General features: G+C 38.8%; 1 protein-coding gene across 2 annotated transcripts; it reads left to right on the top strand.

Moving 5' to 3' along the window:
- The first annotated feature begins 1,054 nt into the window (after positions 1 to 1,054).
- Positions 1,055 to 8,102, top strand: aldh9a1a.1 (aldehyde dehydrogenase 9 family, member A1a, tandem duplicate 1). 2 transcript variants are annotated; one of them, XM_051947426.1, is made up of 12 exons: positions 1,055 to 1,166; positions 1,515 to 1,674; positions 2,481 to 2,626; positions 2,927 to 3,056; positions 3,144 to 3,278; positions 4,770 to 4,966; positions 5,962 to 6,102; positions 6,229 to 6,417; positions 6,573 to 6,660; positions 6,764 to 6,905; positions 7,355 to 7,467; positions 7,593 to 8,102. In XM_051947426.1, exons 2-12 carry the CDS (start codon positions 1,533 to 1,535, stop codon positions 7,685 to 7,687), a joined length of 1,518 nt encoding a protein of 505 aa, XP_051803386.1. In that variant the 5' UTR covers positions 1,055 to 1,166; positions 1,515 to 1,532; the 3' UTR covers positions 7,688 to 8,102. The 2 variants fall into 2 exon arrangements, with proteins under 2 accessions (XP_051803386.1, XP_022074053.1); XM_022218361.2 differs by lacking the exon at positions 1,055 to 1,166 and adding an exon at positions 1,182 to 1,322.
- Positions 8,103 to 9,512: the final 1,410 nt, after the last annotated feature.

The raw sequence follows: 9,512 nt of genomic DNA, 5'->3' as shown, positions 1-9,512 counted from the left end.
GAAAATATGCAAATATTGCACATTTATATTGTATATAATATTGCAGAGCATAGACTAATATTTAAAGTTGTAAATTTGTGTGATAAATATTTTAAGGTCTTGAATATTTTAACTTGTTTGTTAAATTTGTCCGACAATATTTCAGAGCCTTAATATTTAAGGTAGGTACATTTGTATCAAATATAACATTGTAGGGCTTTACCCTTAATGTTTAAATCTGGTAGACTTGCATTATATACAGTGTTGTAGGATCTTAACTGTCGTATTTAATTTACTCAGGTAAATTTTTATTAAAATACTTATTGTCAGATCTAAACCCTAATATTTAAATTAGAAAAGTTTGTGTTGTATATAATAATGAAGGGCCTTTCCCTAAATATTGAAACTGGTCAGGTAAATATATAATGTATGATAATGCAGGGTGTAAACCGTCCTATTTAAATGAATAAATTTATATACTAAATATCTTTGGGTCTTACTTTAATATTTTAACTTATTTGGTAAATCTATCAGCTAAATAATATTTTAGAGCCATAATATTTAAACTAGGCACATATCAAAAATAAAATTGTTTTCTGTAATATTTAAATTAGATATTTACATAATGTATAATATTTTGGGGTTGTAACTAATATTTACCTTACTCGGGTAAACTAGTATTCTGAAACTTATTGTAGGATTTCAACTTCGATAATAAATTAGTCAAATTACTAAGTAAATTTGTATAATATACAATACTGTGGGATCCTAACTGCAATATTGATTTAGGTGCGAATTGTATTACAAATAATACTGCACTTGTGTTTAAGTTTAAATTAGTCAGATAATAATATTGACTGAAGTTTTAGCTTCTGAATATTTCTGAATCATGTTTTCACTTTACATGTGTGGATTATTAAGTGTGAACTGGTGGTAACGATATTAAACTTTTTCTTCATTTTAAACTATAAATCAGGGTCCCATTACTTCCTGAAGCAAAAGCGAAGCGTCTCCATTAATCACGACAGTGTCAGTTTGAGGCAGCCTGCACAAACAAAGAGATACATAGAATTCAGTCATCATAAATGGTAATTTTTCCACTTTTTGTCATGAGTCTGCCCGGGTTAGCTGAAAAAGCACATGCTGGTTCCTTCTTTTAGTCTCCTGCTTGAACTTCTTCTTTTCGGGTGAGTCCATTACATCAGAAAGGAGATGCTAGTAAGTAGGCTAGTAAGTATTAGCATGAAGGAGGTGTGTCCAGGCTGCTGATAGGGGCGTGACATCTTCCTTAAATGTGACTTGTCATCGATTTCCCATCCAGTCCGTCTGCAGGAGCAACAACGGTAAAGTAAACTATCTCTGTTTGTGTGCTGCTGAATTGAAAATTTCCCCGTTGCTAGTTTAGCTAACCTGCTGTGCTAGCTGCACATTAGCAGCACGAACAGTTAGCTAACGGTCAGCGCGCCGTGCTCCTGAATATTACATTTCATAGTTAGTTTGTGCGCCTTTGACAATGATTTTTTGTTCTCTTGCAGGAACCTCTCTGTCTGAAAATGGCCCAGTCAATCCTCGACAAGATGTCTGGAACCTCCACAGGATCCGTGGAGATCACAGACCCTCTGAACTACTGGGGTGGACAACGAGTGAAACCCCGACAGGAGAAGAACGCGGAGCCCGTGTTCGAGCCTGCAACTGGTGAATATAAAGCATTAAATATAACTCTAACTATGTGCTTCAGGCTTTAATGCTTCCTCCGAGGAAAATAAGTTTTAATAATATAAAAGAAGTGAACATATAAGCACCGTTTAAAGGTCTGCAGATTGTTGGCACATCTGATTCCTGGTCTGGGGTCGTCCTGAGGGCAAGTTATTATGTAACCGAGACATTCCCTTTTTTTTTCTTCTGCTGGGGTGGAGTGACTAAGACATGATATGCTGAGTGAATGTTAGGACGTAAAGGAAAATCTAAAACACTCCTGCTGTTGTTTATCCAGTGTAATTAACTTAACTTTCTTGGCACTTAATTTGCTCTTGGCACACTTTTTACTCACTCTGGCCTCATTTTTCACTGCAATGAAGCCCTGCACCTCTGTGGAAACAGAACAACTATGAGTAGAAGTAGAAAGAACTCAGAAATGACCGCAGCACGCAATGACACAGAATAATGCCTCAAATCATAAAAACAGACGAAACCAGAATTTCTTGCATCATTACTTTTGCACAATAAAACAAATTGAATCCACATGTGCAACATTTTCCATCCATGTGCTCACAGGTGAAAAGTGAAGAGAGATTGGGAATGTGGGAAAAGAGAATAGAAGAATGACATACAACAAATAGTGCCCAATCAGGAATTAAATCAGAGACTGTCTGCTCAAAGGTCAAGGCATTTGCACCCGCGTGATATGTGTGCTATCCAGTTGCTCATAATTCTAAATTCGACCAACTTCTGTCATTCTCAGCTCTGCCCCCTGTCACCTGTTTGTCCTCTTGTGTCTGCAGGCCGAGTCTTGTGTCAGTTGTTCCCCTGTGGGTCCGAGGAGGTGGACGAAGCCATGCAAAGTGCCCACGCCGCCTACCTAAAATGGCGCAAGATGGCCGGCATGGAGAGGGCCCGTGTGATGCTCGAGGCCGCCCGCATTATCAGGGTTAGATGTTCAAGCTGTTGTGTTATAACCATCTGCAGACTGGGAAGTTATCCAGTTTGATTTCAGTGTTGTGCAACAATAATTGGAGCTGATTTGCAAGAATGCAGTAAGACACTAGTTATTCATTAAAAATCACAAAGCTTACTGCCCTACTTTTACTGTTGACCCACATTTGCACAATGTTAGCCTTTTGTGAGTCTGCGTCACTTCTTTGATGGTACACAGAAGAAGGTTTTGTGATTGCATAATCTCAGAGCAAAATGCAATTTTCCATTCTGTCCTTTGTTCCAATAAAAATAGGAGAGAAGGGAGAAAATTGCAAGGCTCGAAGTGATCAACAACGGCAAGTCCATCACTGAAGCCCTGGGGGATATTGATGTTGCTTGGCAGACCATTGAGTATTACGCTGGCCTGGCTGGAACGCTCTCAGGTGGGTGCACTGAGTTTATGATAAGTTAAAAAAAATGTAGTCTGGTGTAGTTTTTTACATTTAGGACTGTGTTGTGATTCATTGCAGGCCAGCACGTTCAGCTTCCTGGTGGAGCGTTTGCTTACACCATTAGGGAGCCCCTTGGTGTGTGCGTGGGAATCGGTGCGTTTAACTACCCATTCCAGATTGCAGTAACGAAGTCTGCTCCGGCTCTTGCATGTGGTGAGTTTGTGGCAGTTCGTATTATGTCATCCTTTTAGAGATAGTGTATGTCACAGTGTTAATAAATGCACTTTCCCCTCTTAAAAAAACTACTATATTATGAATACAACTGCACTCAGTGTCTATCAAATATTCCTAATAGCTATTTTACCAATTAGTAGATTAAACTAAAAGATAATTTTCCTCCAAAAAAGCAAAATGACTATTTAAGTTCTCTGTTATTTTCAGAAACTTGTGTAATACAACACAGAATGAAATGGAAACAAAAGTTTACATAATAAAGTACAAAATTAAATCCCATAACTTCCTTGGCGGAGGTAATTAAATTGGAAACTTCAACACAATAATTTCATTATTTAGTATTGCATTACTGACTTTATTTTTATAAAACCAGTAACGCAATTCCAAGGCAACTTCTCTTCCAATTATTGGATAATGTTGAGTGCAGCTGACACATGACAAGAGTCAAAAACTGTCATAGTGCAACAGTTATGCAATGATACCACGGATAAACATTTTGTTACAATGAATTGAAGTAAACAAAAGAAAAATGTGGCAATTAGAAATATTGATGTCAGCTCATTTACAGAATTGATGCCACTGATTTTACCAGCTAAGGGCAGCAGCTCTAGAAATATGAAAAATGGACTCGGTGCCTTAAGGTAACAGAGCAGGGAAGGTGTTTGGGAGTCGTATTGGTTATAGAAGCGGTAATCTGACATGCACACGTACAAAAAAGGCGGCAAACACAGTTTGTCAGAGGATACAGTACATGGGATTGCCACATGAAAATGGGAAACGAGTTTCTTTAAATTTAGGAGCAGGTTGCCACTTAACAGTGATTGTTTCTTAATATCATCAAAGAAAAGCATCAATCAACCAGTCAGCCCATTATCCACTTTAATATAATCACTTATTAAGTAAAATAGTTAAAATAGAATTGTTTAATCGAGCATTTTTTACCTCAAAATGCACCAGAATGCAGGAAAATGACTCCATTTTTTTCCACCGTTACTGACACAGAAATTTGTGACTCGTTGTTATTCTTATGAGTTAGCCACAGTGGCTCTTCATTTCAAATTCCTAGTCCAAGCCTAGCTTCTTCTATTTATTCTTATCATACATGTCCCTTTAAAAATATACAGCTGTACTGGCTGTATATTCAAGAATTAAACTGTTATGAGTTTTTCCTACATATCAGCATTTTTGGTGCTCCTCAAAGAGATGTTAGCTAGCACCGAAGCAGTAGAAAATGAGTAAAAAAGTAAATACGTTTTTAAAACCTGCTTTAATTAACTGTACTTTCATTTACTCAAGCATGAATGTTTTTGTTGATCAAATGGTCAGAAATGGCAAGTTTACTGTCAAATAAGGTAACACAGACTCATTTCCTTTACCGAACATGAATGCATCGTGGTTATAGTCGTATGGCGTCACACCTCAATGGTTCATTCAGAGCAGGAAAAACTCTGATTGTGGTTGTGTTGTCAGGTAACGCCATGGTGTTCAAGCCCTCTCCCATGACTCCTGTGACTGCTGTCGTCCTGGCTGAAATCTACAAAGAGGTGGGAGTCCCCGATGGGCTCTTCTGTGTGGTCCAAGGCGGAGCAGAAACTGGCACCTTGCTGTGCAATCACCCAATGGTCGCCAAAGTCTCCTTCACCGGCAGCGTTCCAACAGGCAAAAAGGTACAGAGCAGGACTTTAAATCAACCAATCAACATGTTATCTTTAAATAATCCAGATGTGTCTTCACCTGCTAGCCTTATCAGAACCAGTTTTATTGCCCAATAGGATTTCACATATGAGGAATTTGACTTTGTGTTTGGTACGTACTGACAAGTGATAGATTTTAGAGGAGAAAACAAAAGAAGAAAATTAAATATATATATAAGCAAATCAAGTGGTACAAAGTGTAGTAAATCCAAGAAATTCTAAAACAAAAAGTCATGCAGGATTACATGATATATAATGTCAACAATTTGAAATGTGCAAGGGTTAACATTCCTATTTTTGACCTACATGAATTCTAAGTCAACATAAAAAGCCAGTAGTTGCAGCAAATTAAGTCAGTTCAACCTGGTTGTTTTGTACTGAAATAATAACAGACTCTGAAGTGATCAACTTGGGTCTGTCCATATTCATATTATTTCTGAAAATGGAACTATGTGAGCTGGTAATCTCAGAACAGGAACTACTGAGAAATATGATACAGGCAACATAGCCTACTGTTGGTAGATGATCTGCCATGCTGGTCGTTGAGCTGGGATATACAAACTGCTGTTTGCAGAATTTCTGCTCAAATTTTTGGCCATCTGTTTGAAAACGTGCAGCCATACCAAACACCTTTGACATTGTGTCAGTCAGTTTTAGGACAAATACACAAGAATTTCTTTCAGGATTATTCAAGTTTTTATCTTGTCTTATATTAACTTTGAGTATTCGTTAGGTAAGTTAGTGAGTTCAAAGTCTGTTCCTCCTGTTGCCAAATATACTAGAATTATCCTGGAAGGCTCTTGATGGAACACTTATCTCCTTTTGAAAGTAACACCGCCAATTGTCCAACTAATAAAAATTTGGTTGGATTAGAGTACGTGGACCAACTACTCGACCCCTCACTCTGTAGATCACAGTCCTTGTAAATTCAAACCCACAATATCAACCCCTGCTGTCTTTACTCTCAGATCATGGAAATGTCCTCAAAGGGGGTGAAGCAGGTGACTCTGGAGCTTGGAGGGAAATCTCCTCTGATCATCTTCAAAGACTGTGAGCTGGAGAACGCAGTGAAAGGAGCGCTTATGGCTAACTTCCTGACGCAGGGCCAGGTGAGACTCCTGGGCTGTTTCATTTATGGATCGTGTTGCCAGACTCGACGTGATCCAAGACAAACTCTGTCTGCTGGAACTCTGTCAGCTTTTACATGCTGCAACATGTCTGTCTGAATAATGTAGGTGTGCTGCAATGGGACCAGAGTGTTTGTGCAGAGAGAGATCATGCCACAGTTCCTGGAGGAAGTGGTCAAGAGGACCAAAGCCATCCCTGTGGGCGACCCGCTGCTTGATGGCACCCGGATGGGGGCGTTGATCAGCAAACCACAGCTGGATAAAGCGCTGAAGTACGTCAGTCAGGCCAAGGCCGAGGTGCGTAATACTGTTTAGATTGTTAGATTTGGGAGAGTTGAGCAACTGTAGATGGATTTAATCAGCTTTCATGTAGTCATAAAGCAGTTACATGAAGTTTTATGGTTTTTAGTGATCATTATTATGATTATTTAAGTTCGATGTTTGTCTTCCAGGGAGGCAAAGTGCTTTGTGGAGGAGATCGTTTTGTCCCCAGTGACCCCAAACTGAAAGAGGGGTATTTTATGTCACCCTGTGTACTTGGTACGTCTGAAACACTCACTTGTTTCGTGATTTTTACACCATCTGCATGTTTTGTGCCCCATTATGCATCACATCTTACACTCACTCCTTTCTGTCCACACAGATAACTGCAGAGACGACATGACCTGCGTGAAGGAGGAGATTTTTGGCCCCGTCATGTCTGTCATGCCCTTCGACACGGAGGAAGAAGTCATCCGTAGGGCCAACAACACCACCTATGGTCTGGCTTCAGGAGTCTTCACCAGGTCAGCAGAGGAACACAGAAGCCGCTCACAGCAGTGCCGCTATCTGTTTGCTCTTGAACATGATAAATTTTATTGCATTCTGTTGGCTGCAGTTCAAGGTTTCTACAGTGCAGCCAAGAAAGCTTTCCAATTTGTTCCCTGTCTGTTCTGTGTAAACACAATCTGCAGTTCAGCCAAAAAGTCCCTGAATTTTTGTCCTGTGACTGTTGGTAGTAGCTGCAAATGGTGGTTGGACTGAGGAGCACAGATTTTTTTTTTTTTTTCCATCAGTGAATCTGGTGCAAATATTTGTTTTTGGTTAATTTTATGTAAGGCATGTAGAATAAAGTGGTTATGAAGTAAATATCATTATTTTAAGGTTGGATTTGGATCATTTTTTTCGACAAAATATTAAGTCGCGGGGGAGAAAGATGCAGACTGACTAGAAATTCTTTTTCCTCTGCCTGCAGGGACATTTCTCGAGCACATCGTGTGGCTGAGAATCTGGAGGCAGGGAGCTGCTACATCAACAACTACAACACCAGCCCTGTGGAAATGCCATTTGGAGGATACAAGAATTCAGGTAGGATGTTGTGAGGTCTGAATGAAGAATGAAGTCGCTGTGATATATTTTAATGCGGGTAAATGACGTAAATTATGTTTTGCTGAGTGACAGTAAAACATGCAGTTCTCCCATGATCTCCACAGGCTTTGGCAGAGAGAACGGCCAAGTGACAATCGAGTACTACTCCCAGCTGAAGACTGTGGTGGTGGAAATGGGCAACGTGGAGAGCCTCTTCTAAACTCATCAGGTTGACATTGGTGTGCCAGAACTGTGAATGAAGCACTTCACTTCTCCCTTTACTAATGTGCTATGCATCACATATTGAATGTAGAGCATGTAATACTCTAATCTTTGTACTGCCTTCAAGCATGCATAGTGAAAGCTGAAGAAATGGACCAGAATCGCTTGTTCCCTGCTTTACTCTTTGGTGTCTTTACCTAACGAGTGACCCTATTTAGTAATATATCTAAGGGTTTACTGAAAGACAGCCAAGAGCCTTAATTAGAAATTCTGTGTACAAAGACTGGGTGATCAGAATTAGGAGAAAACTTCTGTTAAACATTTTTTTTTTTTAGGTTTTATACTGTACACTTGAGTGAAACGTTAATGGACAACCGCTTCCTTTTTCTCAAAATAAAGTGTTTTTGATGCAACGTCTCGTCTTTTTTGTAAAACAATGAACCTGGCACATTAGAATAATTGTTGACATTGCATTAGTATAGATACATTAGTACTTAAAATTTACAATATTTAAATTTTACTGACAAATTATTTTGCAGTTGACAATCTCCAGTTGCTTTATTCGACTAATGCATTTTATGTCTTGTGCTGTAACTGATGCTTGCTGCCATTGCATATCTACTATTGATACACTATTATTATACCCTGTCTTGTCATTACAAGCTCTTATTGCTAAAAAATACGCTGTTTCCAAGAGTCTGCAATAAAGAAACACAAGAATTAACTTGGAAATTCAAAGGTTGTTTATTCTAGAGAAAAGGCAATCTGTGTGTGTGAAGTTGGACAGGGTTCACGTGGCGCCATCTGGTTATGAAACTCACCAGTTATCACAATATACACAAAGCTATTTGTCAGTACGAAGTATTCCGTCGATCTGCATAGAGGAAAAGGTATTTTTATAGAATACGTCTTTGGCAAAAGGGGCACATGATGACAGTGATCTTTACAGAGATACTCATTTATGTAATGTGAGGACCATGCATAGTAATGTAACTGATAAAACAGATACAGGGAAGTTTTTATGGCTGAGCTGGAGCAATATGTGATTTGTCTTTTGGCTAAATATGTAAAATCTTCCTTACATGCTACACTTTGATTCAGTGTTTTCTAGGAAAATATCTAAAATTCAAACCAGAAGTTTATCAGTTACAAAATTGTTCATAGATAATATAGTTTTACACCACTGAAACTGTTTAAAATAGACTAAACCCAGGACAATAAATGTTGAAAATGTAACAAAGAAGAGGGCATATTTGTACCTGCTCTGTGGGACCATGTTTCTGCCATTTTGGAAGGTGGCACTGAAAAATGTCAAAGGGTATCTTAAGCACTCTGTACCAGAAACCCAAAAATTACAATATACAGCCGTGCGTACAATACCACTTAAATATCAAATGAACGTGTTGTTTTGTCTTTAAATTACCCCAAAGTTGTCCTATTGGATTCAAGTCAGGTTACATACTTGGTCACAGTTTCATCAGAAACTGTGTGCTTTGGATCGTTACCATTTTGTAATATTTCTCTTCTGCCAAGGTTCTTCAGTCTAGGAATCATCTTGTCAGCCAGTATTGTGGTATTTCATGGTGCATCTACAAATGTCATCTTCCCAACACCTTTTGTAGCTCCACATCTTCACACTCCCACCTCCACACTTCACTGTCAGGACTATGCATTCACTGTGGCGGTCCTGGCCAGGTTAATGCGAAACACAGTGAACCCCATCTCAGCCAAGCAATTTATCTTGACCATCTTCTGACCAAAGAATGTGGGTCAATATATAATTCAAGAGCTTTTACATAAATGTTTATTAAAAGCAAACAAAC

The sequence above is a fragment of the Acanthochromis polyacanthus genome, chromosome 4, assembly GCF_021347895.1.
Source record: "Acanthochromis polyacanthus isolate Apoly-LR-REF ecotype Palm Island chromosome 4, KAUST_Apoly_ChrSc, whole genome shotgun sequence".
Lineage (NCBI taxonomy): Eukaryota > Metazoa > Chordata > Actinopteri > Pomacentridae > Acanthochromis > Acanthochromis polyacanthus.
The sequence above is the reverse complement of the archived record's forward strand: the minus strand, read 5'-3'. Positions and strand labels throughout refer to the sequence as shown.

Coding starts and splice junctions, on each gene's coding strand:
- aldh9a1a.1 (XM_051947426.1), top strand. CDS start 1,533: ATGGCCCAGTCAATCCTCGACAAGATGTCTGGAACCTCCACAGGATCC. Junction 2,627..2,926: donor AGGCCGCCCGCATTATCAGG/GTTAGATGTTCA, acceptor CAATAAAAATAG/GAGAGAAGGGAGAAAATTGC. Junction 7,468..7,592: donor TGGAGGATACAAGAATTCAG/GTAGGATGTTGT, acceptor TGATCTCCACAG/GCTTTGGCAGAGAGAACGGC.